Below are 15,770 nucleotides of genomic sequence, written 5' to 3'. Positions count from 1 at the left end.
CAGTATAACACCCGTGTGAGTGTATATACATTTTAGGATATTCTCCTGCTTTCTGTCAGCAGGTTCCTTAAGGGCGGCCGTATCAGGAGACGGTAGTGCCACCTGTTTTGACAAACGTGTGAGCGCTTTATCCACCTTAGGGGGTGTTTCCCAACGTGCCCTATCCTCTGGCGGGAAGGGGTATGATGCTAATAACCTTTTAGGAATTATCAGTTTTTTATCGGGGGAAACCCACGCTTCATCACACACTTCATTTAATTCCTCAGATGCAGGAAAAACTACAGGCAGTTTTTTCTCACCAAACATAATACCCTTTTTAGTGGTACTTGTATTATCAGAAATATGTAAAACATTTTTCATAGCATCAATCATGTAACGTGTGGCCCTACTGGAAGTCACATTCGTCTCTTCATCGTCGACACTGGAGTCAGTATCCGTGTCGGCGTCTGTATCTGCCATCTGAGGTAACGGGCGTTTTAGAGCCCCTGATGGCTTTTGAGACGCCTGGACAGGCACGAGCTGAGTAGCCGGCTGTCTCATGTCATCAACCGTCTTTTGTAAAGAGCTGACACTGTCACGTAATTCCTTCCATAAGCTCAGCCACTCAGGTGTCGACTCCCTAGGGGGTGACATCTCCATTACAGGCAATTGCTCCACCTCCACACCATTTTCCAATTTCCTCCTCATACATGTCGACACAATCGTACCGACACACAGCACACACACAGGGAATGCTCTGATAGAGGACAGGACCCCACTAGCCCTTTGGGGAGACAGAGGGAGAGTATGCCAGCACACACCAGAGCGCTATATATATACAGGGATAACCTTATAGAAGTGTTTTTCCCCTTATAGCTGCTGTTTTATTTATACTGCGCCTAATTAGTGCCCCCCTCTCTTGTTTTACCCTTTTCTGTAGTGCAGGACTGCAGGGGAGAGTCAGGAAGACGTCCTTCCAGCGGAGCTGTGAGGGAAAATGGCGCCCGTGTGCTGAGGAGATAGGCTCCGCCCCCTTCTCGGCTGACTTTTCTCCCGCTTTTTGCTGTATTCTGGCAGGGGTTAAAATACATCCATATAGCCCTGGGGGTTATATGCGATGTATTTTCGCCAGCCAAGGTGTTTCTATTGCTGCTCAGGGCGCCCCCCCCAGCGCCCTGCACCCTCAGTGACCGGAGTATGAAGTGTGCCTGAGGAGCAATGGCGCACAGCTGCAGTGCTGTGCGCTACCTTGGTGAAGACTGATGTCTTCTGCCGACGATTTTCCGGACCTCTTCTTGCTTCTGGCTCTGTAAGGGGGCCGGCGGCGCGGCTCTGGGACCGGACTCCGAGGCTGAGCCTGTGTTCGGTCCCTCTGGAGCTAATGGTGTCCAGTAGCCAAGAAGCCCAAGCTGGCTGCAAGCAGGCAGGTTCGCTTCTTCTCTCCTTAGTCCCTCGATGCAGTGAGCCTGTTGCCAGCAGGTCTCACTGAAAATAAAAAACCTAAAACTAAACTTTTACTAAGAAACTCAGGAGAGCCCCTAGTGTGCACCCTTCTCGGCCGGGCACAAAAATCTAACTGAGGCTTGGAGGAGGGTCATAGGGGGAGGAGCCAGTGCACACCAGGTAGTCCTAAAGCTTTACTTTTGTGCCCAGTCTCCTGCGGAGCCGCTATTCCCCATGGTCCTTACGGAGTTCCCAGCATCCACTAGGACGTCAGAGAAATAGTATTTGGGACTGGGAAGGGAGTGGGAGGAGGACATGAATGCAATTCTGTTGTCCAGGGCTTCCATTAACGTAATGGAGAAGGGTCTGAATGGGTTAAAAAAATTAAAAAAAAAAATGCGTGAGGTCCCCCCTCCTAAGTATAACCAGCCTCCGGCTGGTTGTTTAAATACTGGGGAAAAATTGGACAGGGGTTCCCCGTATTTAGACAACCAGCACCGGGCTCTTAGTCCAGTCCTGGTTCCAAAAATATGGGGGACAAAAGATGTAGGGATCCCCCGTATTTTTAAAACCAGCACCTGGCTCCACTAGCCAGGGACATAATGCCACAGCCGGGGGACACATTTACGTAGGTCCCTGCGGCCGTGGCATTACCCCCCTAACTAGTCACCCCTGGCCGGGGTTCCCTGGAGGAGTGGGGACCCCTTAAATCAAGGAGTTACAGAGGGGGAAAAGGAGAGAGAGAGAGAGAGAGAGAGAAAAAAAATACCTGCGTGCTGTTGTATGCGGACGGAGCAGCCGCCCGGAGAGAGCCACACAGAGTACAAGCAGTCAGCGGGAGGGGAGGACGGAGCCGACGGACTCTGGCAGCTGTCAGCTGCCCACAGGAAAGACGTCTGGTGCCTTTGTGCAGGAGGGGGGGACGGAGCCAGCGGAGCATGACAGGGGAGAGCAGCAGTCACTGCAGACCCACCGCTGCTGCTGCTCCAGTCCCAACTTCTGCCTCCCGCCGCGTCTTTTTGATTGGACAGCGGATCCAGTGCTGGATCCGCAGTCCAATCACATCTGCCTCGCTGACATGGGGGTGGTGTCCCTGTCAGCGAGGCACTTTTTTCAGTGCCGCTTTGCCACTGTATTTCAATGGGCTTTTACAGCCCGGTGCTAGGCTCCGCCCCTCGCTCTCTCCCCGTTCCTATTCTGTATGGGAGGCACTGCTAACAGTGCCTCCCAAAGTAATTTCACCCCCAAAAAAATATGCCATTACATAAGGAAGTTACTTATGACATAGAATATGTGTCATAAGTATCTTCTATGTATTCTTTTACTAATTAATCACAGGGGAGGCACTGCCTCCCCTGCCTCCCCTGACTGCATGTCCCTGGTTCATAGTCATATACAGCGAAATTACATACAGTTTCATGTGATATACATAATAAAATACATCACATAAGTTTAGCAAGGTTGAGAATTCAAACCAACAATCGCAGAAGGGAAAAAAATATTCCTTAGCCAGGTTAGCCTAGTGGTACGACATTTTAAACATTTACAACGTCTCCCCGATGGCAAAAGGGAAAAAAACGCATTACAGGGATGACCCCTATCTTCAATCATCCTGTTTGCCTTTGACAGACTCCTCACAGTGAGTACATCCACCAACCTAGGCAAAGGTTGGCCAATGATCCTCTCCGCGGATTTAATCACTCTTCCCAAGGCAATAAGATCCGAACACTTGGCATTACCATACCACACCGTGATCGCATAGGTCAGCAAGCTCTCAATCATACAGCGATAAAAGTTAACCAGAGTAGATTGCTGCAGACCTGCTACTCGTAAGAAAAAAAGACGCTGGTGAGCCTTCCTGACCACTGAAGTGATATGCAAGGACTATGATAAATCCTCCGTGAATTTAATCCCCAAAAATTTTACATTGGTGACCCTTTCCACCTCCTCACCATTCAAAAACAGCGGACGAATGCTGTTTTTTTAATTTTTTTTTAGATTTCCTAAAATCTATCACAACCTCCTTGGTTTTCTTACTGTTTAATAACAGGTTGTTTTTAACCCCCCACTCAGTGAGTCTTCTCACTTCCTCTCTGTAACTAGTCTCATCTCCACCGGTTATCAAACCCACCAGAGTGGTATCATCCGCAAACTTAATCACAGAGATTGTATCCGAATTAGACTCACAGTCGGAGGTATACAGGGAATATAAGAAGGGACTTAAAACACAACCCTGCGGAACTCCTACACTTAACACCAGTTCCGAAGACAAGTCATAGCCCAGTCTGACTGTCTGCGGACGATCCGACAAAAAATCCAACAGCCAATTACATATGGCCGCATCATATCCAATCCGTAAAAGCTTTTTTACTAACACCGCTGGCACTACCGTGTTAAAGGAGGAGCTATAATCCACAAATAACAATCTAGCATAGGTGTCTCTATTTTCAAGATGACAAAGTACTCTATGAAGCACCATAAGAGCTGCGTCCGTTGATCTGTTCGACCGATAGGCAAACTGATTAGGGTCAAATCCCAATGGGATGACACTTTTTAGATGGACCAAAACAACTCTCTCAAAACATTTCATAATCAATGAAGTGAGAGCAATCGGCCTATAGTCGTTCAGACCAATGACCGATGCAGACTTAGGAATTGGAACAATAATTGAAGTTTTGAAGCACCGTGGAACAGTGCATTGACTCAGGGAAAATCAAAAATGCCTGCCAGCTGATCAGCACACGCCCGTAATACTCTGCCTGGAATACAATCCGGGCCAGGAGCCTTCCTTACATTCGTTCTTTTAAAACAATCCCTAACTTCAACTTCAGTTAGGGTCAAAAAACTATCTGAATGAAATCTAAAAGGATTACCCATAGAAGAGTCAACCTCTTCAAAACGTGCATAAAAGTGATTTAGCTCATCAGCCAAGGGACCACCCATCCTGACAGGAGTAGACCTTTTGTAATCAGAGATACATTTAATTCCTCTCCACATCGTTCTTGCATCACCTGATTCTTTAAAATGGTTTTCAATCTTAACCGAATAAGCTTCCTTAGCAAGACGAATACCCTTTTTTAAGTTAAAACGGGCAGTCGTATAAGCTAATTTATCTTTTACTCTAAACGCCCTTTAGCTTTTAATTGGCTACTTCTGGTGCAAAGAGATACAAATTGAAGGCTACAACACAGTTCCACAAGAGCATTTGCCATTATTCCAATATTGGTGCCGATTTTTATAATTCCTTTTTACCACATGTGGCAATAAGAACTGAGGTATTGGCAGAATTACCGATAATCACATATTCCTGGTGGGCACCCATTCCTGCCATAAGTAAACGTAAAGTGATCTCTAATGTGAGCACCTTTCTTCTGGTATCAGACCCCAGCTGCGCTAATGCAGTAGTGTGGATGTGTAGATTACTAAGGGGTGACTTGGGATCCCTCTCTGGAAAACTTTGCATAACATATCCCACAGACTGGCAAAAGCCATTTAAAAATGGCATTCACTATCGGTGCCAAGCTGTTGAATATTTTCCTAATTTTGCAGCCCCCATAGAAATGGAGGGACAACTGCAGATATCTCTGACCCCCCTTCTTAAATGTTGGAGATACTGACATTTTGTGTTGATCCCCCCCCCCCCCAAAACTGCTGTTTACAAGGGATTTCCCAAAATATAGATTTTATAAATATAGGAAGGTAAAATTAAAATGTTCAAAAATAGAAATCACTTATATAAATCTTACTGTATTAGATGTACAGACTCCTTTAATATTACGTTAATGTCATTCTCTGCACACTGCAATAGTATAAAACCTCCTACTATCTGGATGCTTCCACAGAGTGAAGATGGGAAGACATACTATGTAAATACCATCTACGGAACAATCCCAGAGACCAGAGTACACCGCATTGAGATCCCAGTGAGGTGTGAAATAGAAACCAATGAGACCCTTGGGTTCCACTTTCACCCTAAAGTCACAGATGTGGTCTATAAGAGTCACTATAACGTCTCCCTGAAGCTCTATCAGAACAGCGACTTTACCAACCTGGTTACCAGGTATCCTTATGCGGTTGACATCCATGGTCATCTACACGTGGAGTTCAGAGTGGATTCAGGTGAAACGGGGATACAGATAATGGCAGAAAACTGCAGGGCTTCCCCGTCACTCGAGGATACAGAGAAGACATACAATCTCGTCCAGCACGGGTAATTATTACATACATGTAGACTTCATACATGTTGGGTAGTTCAAAAATAGGCGTAATATTACCATGCTGTGGGAGGTACACTAAATTGATCACGAAAATTAACAGTAGTAAACAGATCCCTTGGGGCCACTGATCCACCTAATGTGACATTGACAAAGTGAGGTTGGATGTACAGATGTAGCCATACTTATCGTGGCTACATCTAGGCACAAATGCGCCTCGTGTGCCGTGACCGTGTGCACGCTCAGCATGAGCACGCTCATTAAGAACGTATTGAGCAGCAATTGCCACAGCTAGGTGAAGCCAGGCGCGGGTGCGATTAGGTGCGCCCTGCATGCATGTATTGCCACGGGGAAACCACGATGAATGTGGCTACATCTGTATAAAGAGTTTAATGAAGAAAGGCGAAGATAGATGAATGTAAGGGAAAATAAGATTTTACTTACCGATAAATCTATTTCTCGGAGTCCGTAGTGGATGCTGGGGTTCCTGAAAGGACCATGGGGAATAGCGGCTCCGCAGGAGACAGGGCACAAAAAGTAAAGCTTTTCCAGATCAGGTGGTGTGCACTGGCTCCTCCCCCTATGACCCTCCTCCAGACTCCAGTTAGGTACTGTGCCCGGACGAGCGTACACAATAAGGGAGGATTTTGAATCCCGGGTAAGACTCATACCAGCCACACCAATCACACCGTACAACTTGTGATCTAAACCCAGTTAACAGTATGATAACAGCGGAGCCTCTGAAAGATGGCTTCCTTCAACAATAACCCGAATTAGTTACCAATAACTATGTACAATTATTGCAGATAATCCGCACTTGGGATGGGCGCCCAGCATCCACTACGGACTCCGAGAAATAGATTTATCGGTAAGTAAAATCTTATTTTCTCTATCGTCCTAGTGGATGCTGGGGTTCCTGAAAGGACCATGGGGATTATACCAAAGCTCCCAAACGGGCGGGAGAGTGCGGATGACTCTGCAGCACCGAATGAGAGAACTCCAGGTCCTCCTTAGCCAGAGTATCAAATTTGTAAAATTTTACAAACGTGTTCTCCCCTGACCACGTAGCTGCTCGGCAAAGTTGTAATGCCGAGACCCCTCGGGCAGCCGCCCAAGATGAGCCCACCTTCCTTGTGGAGTGGGCCTTTACAGATTTAGGCTGTGGCAGGCCTGCCACAGAATGTGCAAGTTGGATTGTGCTACAGATCCAACGAGCAATCGTCTGCTTAGACGCAGGAGCACCCATCTTGTTGGGTGCATACAATATAAACAACGAGTCAGATTTTCTGACTCCAGCTGTCCTTGCAATATATATTTTTAATGCTCTGACAACGTCCAGTAACTTGGAGTCCTCCAAGTCACTTGTAGCCGCAGGCACTACAATAGGCTGGTTCAGATGAAATGCTGACACCACCTTAGGGAGAAAATGCGGACGAGTCCGCAGTTCTGCCCTGTCCGAATGGAAAATCAGATATGGGCTTTTGTAAGATAAAGCTGCCAGTTCTGACACTCTCCTGGCCGAAGCCAGGGCTAGAAGCATGGTCACTTTCCATGTGAGATATTTCAAATCCACCTTTTTTAGTGGTTCAAACCAATGAGATTTTAGAAAGTCCAAAACCACATTGAGATCCCACGGTGCCACTGGAGGCACCACAGGAGGCTGTATATGCAGCACTCCCTTAACAAAGGTCTGGACTTCAGGGACTGAAGCCAATTCTTTTTGAAAGAAAATCGACAGGGCCGAAATTTGAACCTTAATAGATCCCAATTTGAGACCCATAGACAATCCTGATTGCAGGAAATGTAGGAATCGACCCAGTTGAAATTCCTCCGTCGGAGCACTCCGATCTTCGCACCACGCAACATATTTTCGCCAAATTCGGTGATAATGTTGCACGGTTACTTCCTTCCTTGCTTTAATCAAAGTAGGAATGACTTCTTCCGGCATGCCTTTTTCCTTTAGGATCCGGCGTTCAACCGCCATGCCGTCAAACGCAGCCGCGGTAAGTCTTGAAACAGACAGGGACCCTGCTGAAGCAAGTCCCTCCTTAGAGGTAGAGGCCACGGATCTTCCGTGATCATCTCTTGAAGTTCCGGGTACCAAGTCCTTCTTGGCCAATCCGGAACCACTAGTATCGTTCTTACGCCTCTTTGCCGTATAATTCTCAATACTTTTGGTATGAGAGGCAGAGGAGGAAACACATACACCGACTGGTACACCCAAGGCGTTACCAGCGCGTCCACAGCTATTGCCTGCGGATCTCTTGACCTGGCGCAATACCTGTCCAGTTTTTTGTTGAGGCGAGACGCCATCATGTCCACCATTGGTCTTTCCCAACGGGTTACCAGCATGTGGAAGACTTCTGGATGAAGTCCCCACTCTCCCGGGTGAAGAACGTGTCTGCTGAGGAAGTCTGCTTCCCAGTTGTCCACTCCCGGGATGAACACTGCTGACAGTGCTATCACATGATTCTCTGCCCAGCGAAGAATCCTTGCAGCTTCTGCCATTGCACTCCTGCTTCTTGTGCCGCCCTGTCTGTTCACATGGGCGACTGCCGTGATGTTGTCCGACTGGATCAACACCGGTTTTCCCTGAAGCAGAGGTTCTGCCTGGCTTAGAGCATTGTATATTGCTCTTAGTTCCAGAATGTTTATGTGAAGAGACGTTTCCAGGCTCGTCCATACTCCCTGGAAGTTTCTTCCTTGTGTGACTGCTCCCCAGCCTCTCAGGCTGGCGTCCGTGGTCACCAGGATCCAATCCTGTATGCCGAATCTGCGGCCCTCCAATAGATGAGCACTCTGCAACCACCACAGAAGAGACACCCTTGTCCTTGGAGACAGGGTTATCCGCAGGTGCATCTGAAGATGCGACCCTGACCATTTGTCCAACAGATCCCTTTGGAAAATTCTTGCGTGGAATCTGCTGAATGGAATTGCTTCGTAAGAAGCCACCATTTTTCCCAGGACTCTTGTGCATTGATGTACAGACACCTTTCCTGGTTTTAGGAGGTTCCTGACAAGCTCGGATAACTCCTTGGCTTTTTCCTCCGGAAGAAAAACCTTTTTCTGAACCGTGTCCAGAATCATCCCTAGGAACAGCAGACGAGTTGTCGGCATTAACTGGGATTTTGGAATATTCAGAATCCACCCGTGCTGTTTTAGCACTTCTTGAGACAGTGCTAATCCCATCTCTAGCTGTTCTCTGGACCTTGCTCTTATTAGGAGATCGTCCAAGTATGGGATAATTAATATGCCTTTTCTTCGAAGAAGAATCATCATCTCGGCCATTACCTTTGTAAAGACCCGAGGTGCCGTGGACAATCCGAACGGCAGCGTCTGAAACTGATAGTGACAGTTTTGTACAACGAACCTGAGGTACCCCTGGTGTGAGGGGTAAATTGGAACGTGGAGATACGCATCCTTGATGTCCAAGGATACCATAAAGTCCCCCTCTTCCAGGTTCGCTATCACTGCTCTGAGTGACTCCATCTTGAACTTGAACTTCTTTATGTACAGGTTCAAGGACTTCAGATTTAGAATAGGCCTTACCGAGCCATCCGGCTTCGGTACCACAAAAAGAGTGGAATAATACCCCTTCCCTTGTTGTAGAAGAGGTACCTTGACTATCACCTGCTGAGAGTACAGCTTGTGAATGGCTTCCAAAACCGTCTCCCTTTCGGAGGGGGACGTTGGTAAAGCAGACTTCAGGAAACGGCGAGGTGGATCTGTCTCTAATTCCAACCTGTACCCCTGAGATATTATCTGCAGGATCCAGGGATCTACCTGCGAGTGAGCCCACTGCGCGCTGTAATTTTTGAGACGACCACCCACCGTCCCCGAGTCCGCTTGAGAAGCCCCAGCGTCATGCTGAGGCTTTTGTAGAAGCCGGGGAAGGCTTCTGTTCCTGGGAAGGAGCTGCCTGTTGCTGTCTCTTCCCTCGACCTCTGCCTCGTGGCAGATATGAATAGCCCTTTGCTCTCTTATTTTTAAAGGAACGAAAGGGCTGCGGTTGAAAAGTCGGTGCCTTTTTCTGTTGGGGAGTGACTTGAGGTAGAAAGGTGGATTTCCCGGCTGTAGCCGTGGCCACCAAATCTGATAGACCGACTCCAAATAACTCCTCCCCTTTATACGGCAAAACTTCCATATGTCGTTTTGAATCCGCATCGCCTGTCCACTGTCGCGTCCATAAAGCTCTTCTGGCCGAAATGGACATAGCACTTACCCGTGATGCCAGTGTGCAGATATCCCTCTGTGCATCACGCATATAAAGAAATGCATCCTTTATTTGTTCTAACGACAGTAAAATATTGTCCCTGTCCAGGGTATCAATATTTTCAATCAGGGACTCTGACCAAACTACCCCAGCACTGCCCATCCAGGCAGTCGCTATAGCTGGTCGTAGTATAACACCTGCATGTGTGTATATACTTTTTTGGATATTTTCCATCCTCCTATCTGATGGATCTTTAAGTGCGGCCGTCTCAGGAGAGGGTAACGCCACTTGTTTAGATAAGCGTGTTAGCGCCTTGTCCACCCTAGGAGGTGTTTCCCAGCGCTCCCTAACCTCTGGCGGGAAAGGGTATAATGCCAATAATTTCTTTGAAATTATCAGCTTTTTATCAGGGGCAACCCACGCTTCATTACACACGTCATTTAATTCTTCTGATTCAGGAAAAACTATAGGTAGTTTTTTCACACCCCACATAATACCCTGTTTAGTGGTACCTGTAGTATCAGCTAAATGTAACGCCTCCTTCATTGCCAAAATCATATAACGTGTGGCCCTACTGGAAAATACGGTTGATTCGTCACCGTCACCACTGGAGTCAGTGCCTGCGTCTGGGTCTGTGTCGACCGACTGAGGCAAAGGGCGTTTCACAGCCCCTGACGGTGTTTGAGTCGCCTGGACAGGCACTAATTGATTGTCCGGCCGTCTCATGTCGTCAAACGACTGCTTTAGCGTGTTGACACTATCCCGTAGTTCCATAAATAAAGGCATCCATTCTGGTGTCGACTCCCTAGGGGGTGACATCCTCATATTTGGCAATTGCTCCGCCTCCACACCAATATCGTCCTCATACATGTCGACACACACGTACCGACACACAGCAGACACACAGGGAATGCTCCTAACGAAGACAGGACCCACTAGCCCTTTGGGGAGACAGAGGGAGAGTTTGCCAGCACACACCAAAAGCGCTATATATAACAGGGATAGCCTTATAATAAGTGCTCCCTTATAGCTGCTTTATATATATCAAAATATCGCCATAAATTTGCCCCCCCTCTCTGTTTTACCCTGTTTCTGTAGTGCAGTGCAGGGGAGAGACCTGGGAGCCGTCCTGACCAGCGGAGCTGTGAGAGGAAATGGCGCCGTGTGCTGAGGAGATAGGCCCCGCCCCTTTTCCGGCGGGCTCGTCTCCCGCTATTTAGTGAATCCAGGCAGGGGTTAAATATCTCCATATAGCCTCTGGGGGCTATATGTGAGGTATTTTTAGCCTTTATATAGGTTACATTTGCCTCCCAGGGCGCCCCCCCCCAGCGCCCTGCACCCTCAGTGACTGCGTGTGAAGTGTGCTGAGAGGAAAATGGCGCACAGCTGCAGTGCTGTGCGCTACCTTTAGAAGACTGCAGGAGTCTTCAGCCGCCGATTCTGGACCTCTTCTGACTTCAGCATCTGCAAGGGGGCCGGCGGCGCGGCTCCGGTGACCATCCAGGCTGTACCTGTGATCGTCCCTCTGGAGCTGATGTCCAGTAGCCAAGAAGCCAATCCATCCTGCACGCAGGTGAGTTCACTTCTTCTCCCCTCAGTCCCTCGTTGCAGTGATCCTGTTGCCAGCAGGACTCACTGTAAAATAAAAAACCTAAGCTAAACTTTTTCTAAGCAGCTCTTTAGGAGAGCCACCTAGATTGCACCCTTCTCGGCCGGGCACAAAAATCTAACTGGAGTCTGGAGGAGGGTCATAGGGGGAGGAGCCAGTGCACACCACCTGATCTGGAAAAGCTTTACTTTTTGTGCCCTGTCTCCTGCGGAGCCGCTATTCCCCATGGTCCTTTCAGGAACCCCAGCATCCACTAGGACGATAGAGAAATGCCTCTATAATTACATTATTTTATAGTAGAGGTAGACAGTCTCACTGTGGTGGAATTATAAGTACCAGCATGCCTTACCAGATGATGTTTTTTCATCACATTGTACCTCTTCTTGTTCTCAGGTGTTCCAGCGACTCTACCTTGCAGACTCACCCGGTCTCAAATCACAGGCTACAACGCTTCAGTGTCCATTAGGTTTTACGACTTCCAGGAGGTTTATCTGACCTGCAACGTCATCATCTGTCACAATGAAACTTCTCCAAACCACTGTACACAAGGCTGCAACATGCGGAGACACCGACGTGATACCCACAGCTCTGACAGGCAGCTAAACTCAGCCAGGCTATCTCAGGGGCCTATTCTGTTTAAGTCTGGTGAGTATGTTCTAGTACAGGTCTGGCAAACCTGTGGCTCTCCAGCTGTTGTGAAACTACAAGTTCCAGCATGCCATGCCACAGTTTTGTCATTAGGGAATGCTTAAACTGTGGCAGGGAATGCTCTGGTGTGTAGTTCCACAACAACTGGAGAGCCACAGGTTGGCCAGGCCTGTTCTAGATCATTTAGTTCATTTGTATTGTGCTGGTCTTGTGGTATTTGTCTATATAACCTATAAAAATCCAATTCCCAGCCAGAAAAACTAAGTAGTTCAGCGGCAATAGTGCCCAAACAGACATATAACATACATACATCAAACCAACATGAAAAAAAAGACATAAAAAACAGACATGCAGAATACATATATGCAACATACAGATATGTAACATACATGCAGCATACTGTAGGCAGATTTATGCCCCCGCCCCCCCCCCCCCCAACCCCCCCCGCCCATAACACACAGCACTAGCCTCACTCACTTAGCTGCTCCTGCAGGTGGCAGAGGTCAGGGGAGCTGCGGGAACCGGCCGGGACCTGGCTACACTGACCACACTCAGTACGGCAGTGTAGAGCAGCTGAGACAGCTGTCAGTCCATGCACCCGGATGGCGAGAGCAGGAAGAGGGATGGCATGGGATTTGTCTTTTTTTTTTTACTGATCAGACTCTAAGCAGTAAAAGATAAACTACAAATCCCATGATGTTACTTCCAGTCCGGGGTCTGACGTTCAGTCCATGGACACACGAACACTGGAGGCTGCTATTCTCACTTACAGCTACTAGGCATGGCGACAGACCATGCCAGCATGACAGCACAATACACACAGGCCCTCATTCCGAGTTGTTCGCTCGGTGTTTTTCATCGCATCGCAGTGAGAATCCGCTTAGTGCGCATGCGCAATGTTCGCACTGCGACTGCGCCAAGTAACTTTACTATGAAGAAAGTAAGTTTACTCACGGCTTTTTCATCGCTCCGGCGATCGCATTGTGATTGACAGGAAATGGGTGTTACTGGGCGGAAACACGGCGTTTTAGGGGCGTGTGGCTGAAAACGCTACCGTTTCCGGAAAAAACGCAGGAGTGGCCGGAGAAACGGTGGGAGTGCCTGGGCGAACGCTGGGTGTGTTTGTGACGTCAGCCAGGAACGAAAAGCACAGAACTGATCGCACAGGCAGAGTAAGTCTGAAGCTACTCAGAAACTGCTAAGTAGTTTGTAATCGCAATATTGCGAATACATCGGTCGCACATTTAAGAAGCTAAGATACACTCCCAGTAGGCGTAGGCTTAGCGTGTGTAACTCTGCTACATTCGCCTTGCGAGCGAACAACTCGGAATGAGGGCCACAATACACACCACCACACATAGAGGCAAAAGAAGATGTTTTAAGCATCCTCTGCATCCTTTAGAGCTTTCCAAGGAGGCCCTTGAAAGGCTCCTTTTGTTCCTGGCTGCACATCCTTTCCCTTATCTAAGAAGCATTTGGCACCAGCCACCCACACTTTCATTATTCCATAGTATACAGACTGTAGAGTTGAGATTACGCACGTTAGCCACACTGAGCAGCACCATGTCCAGACTCAAATAACGCCCTATGAATTACCCCAGCAAACTACAATGAAAATCTGTAACTTTATTTTCCACTTTTTCTGCAGGTCAATTCCAGGCGGCACGTACTGTCCCATCCTCCTTGTTTGTGGCTGTGGTTGGTGTTGTGGGCTTTTTGTCTGTGCTGGGGCTGGTGATTCAAAAACATCATTATAAGAGGCACAAATATACCCTGCTGGGAAACGGGTCTCACCAACAGTAAAACAGGACAGAAAATCCGCCAACATGTCCAATTAAAATTGAGTTTTCACAGTAATTATTGTGCTGAAACACATCATGTACTAAACGTGTTTATATTGCTACACTTGTGGTTGCTTTAGGTTACCAGTTCTGCTATGTACAGTTTCACCTTGTTTTATTAAAACTTTATATTGATTAAAGTGTTACCGTTGTTAGTTCTCTCATAAACTCAAACCAATAAATTAAAATAACTCTTTGATATTAGTAATAATAATAATAATAATAATAACAACACATTGATACTTGGGGACCCAGAAAAAATGGCACACTACCTCTTGGGGTCCAAGAACAATGGCATATTACCACTTGGGAACCCAGACCAATGGCATGCTACCTCTTCGGTAACCAGAACAATGTCACGCTACCACTATTGGACCCAGTACAATGGCACGCTACCACTTGGTAACCTAGAACAATTGCACGCTAGCACTTGGGGGACACAAAACAATAGCACACTACCAGTAGAGGACCTGTAATAATGGCACACTACCACTTAGGGACCCAGAAAAATAGCACACTAGGTGACACAAAACAATGGCACACTACAACTAGGGGAAACAGAACAATGGCACACTACCACTATGAAACTCAGAACAATTGGACACTACTTCTGTGGGATCTGTAACAATGACACACTACCACTTGGGGACCCAGAACAATGTCACACTACCACTTAGGTTACCAGAACAACAGCATGCTTACACTATTGGACCCAGTTCAATGGCACGCTACCACTAAGGGACCCAGAACAACTGCACGCTACCACCTGGGGACACAAAATAAAAGCACACCACCACTTAGGGACCCAGAACAATGACACACTACCACTAGGGGTCACAAAACAATGGAACACTACAACTAGGGGAAACAGAACATTGGTACACTACTATTTGGGAACAAAGAACAATTACACACTGGAAAAAGGGAACCCGGAACAGTGGCACACTACCACTTGGGATCCCAGAATAATGGCACACTACCACTTGGGGCCCCAAAACAATGACACACTACCACTAGGGAACCCAGAACAATGGCACACTATTGCTAGGGTACCCAGATTAATGGCACACTACCTCTTTGGGTCCCAAAACAATGGCACACTAAAACTTGGAAACCCTGAACAATGGCACACTAACACTAGGGGACCCAGAACAATGGCACACTACCGTTTGGGGACCCAGAACAATGGCACACTATCAGTCAGCGACCTAGAACAATGGTACACTACCACTTGGGGAGAGCAATGGCACACTACCATTTGGGGACCGAGAACAATGACACACTACCATTTGGGGACCAAGAACCATGGCACCCTAACAGTTAGGGACCCAGAACAACGACAAACTACCAATAAGGGACCCAGAACAATGGCACACTACCACTTGGGAACCCAAAGCAATGGCACACTAGCACTTGGGGACCCAGAACAATGACAATCCCACTAGGGAACTCAGAACAATGGCAGACTAGCATTAGGATGCCCAGAACTATGGCACACTACCTCTTGGGTACCCAAAGCAATAGCACACTACCACTAGGCGGCCCAGAACAATGGCACACTACCTCTTGGGGTCACAAAACAATGGCACACTACCACTTGGGGCCCCAGAACAATGGCAAACTACCACTAGGGGACACAAAACAATGGCACACCACAACTAGGGGAAATAGAACAATGGCACACTACCACTAGGGGACACAAAACAATGGCACACTACCACTAGGGAACTCAGAACAATTGGACACTACTTCTGTGGGACCTGTAACAATGGCACACTACCACTTGGGGACCCAGAACAATGTCACACTACCACTAGGGGACC

General features: G+C 47.6%; 1 protein-coding gene across 3 annotated transcripts in view; it reads left to right on the top strand.

The window, feature by feature from the left end:
* LOC134958384 (IgGFc-binding protein-like) overlaps positions 1–14,051 on the top strand; it is a 54,030-nt gene extending 39,979 nt beyond the window's left edge. The window contains exons 3-4 of one of the 3 annotated variants that reach the window (XM_063940941.1): positions 11,852–12,103; positions 13,755–14,051. In XM_063940941.1, the coding sequence (XP_063797011.1) occupies positions 11,852–12,103; positions 13,755–13,909 (407 nt within the window). In that variant the 3' untranslated portion in view covers positions 13,910–14,051. Of the gene's footprint in view, positions 1–5,264; positions 5,633–11,851; positions 12,104–13,754 lie in introns of those variants that run through there. The other 2 variants (XM_063940940.1, XM_063940942.1) reach the window with 2 other exon arrangements.
* The last annotated feature ends 1,719 nt before the right edge of the window (positions 14,052–15,770 follow it).

Source organism: Pseudophryne corroboree, chromosome 9, assembly GCF_028390025.1.
Source record: "Pseudophryne corroboree isolate aPseCor3 chromosome 9, aPseCor3.hap2, whole genome shotgun sequence".
Taxonomy (NCBI): Eukaryota; Metazoa; Chordata; class Amphibia; order Anura; family Myobatrachidae; genus Pseudophryne; species Pseudophryne corroboree.
This window is presented reverse-complemented; position numbering and strand designations above follow the sequence as displayed.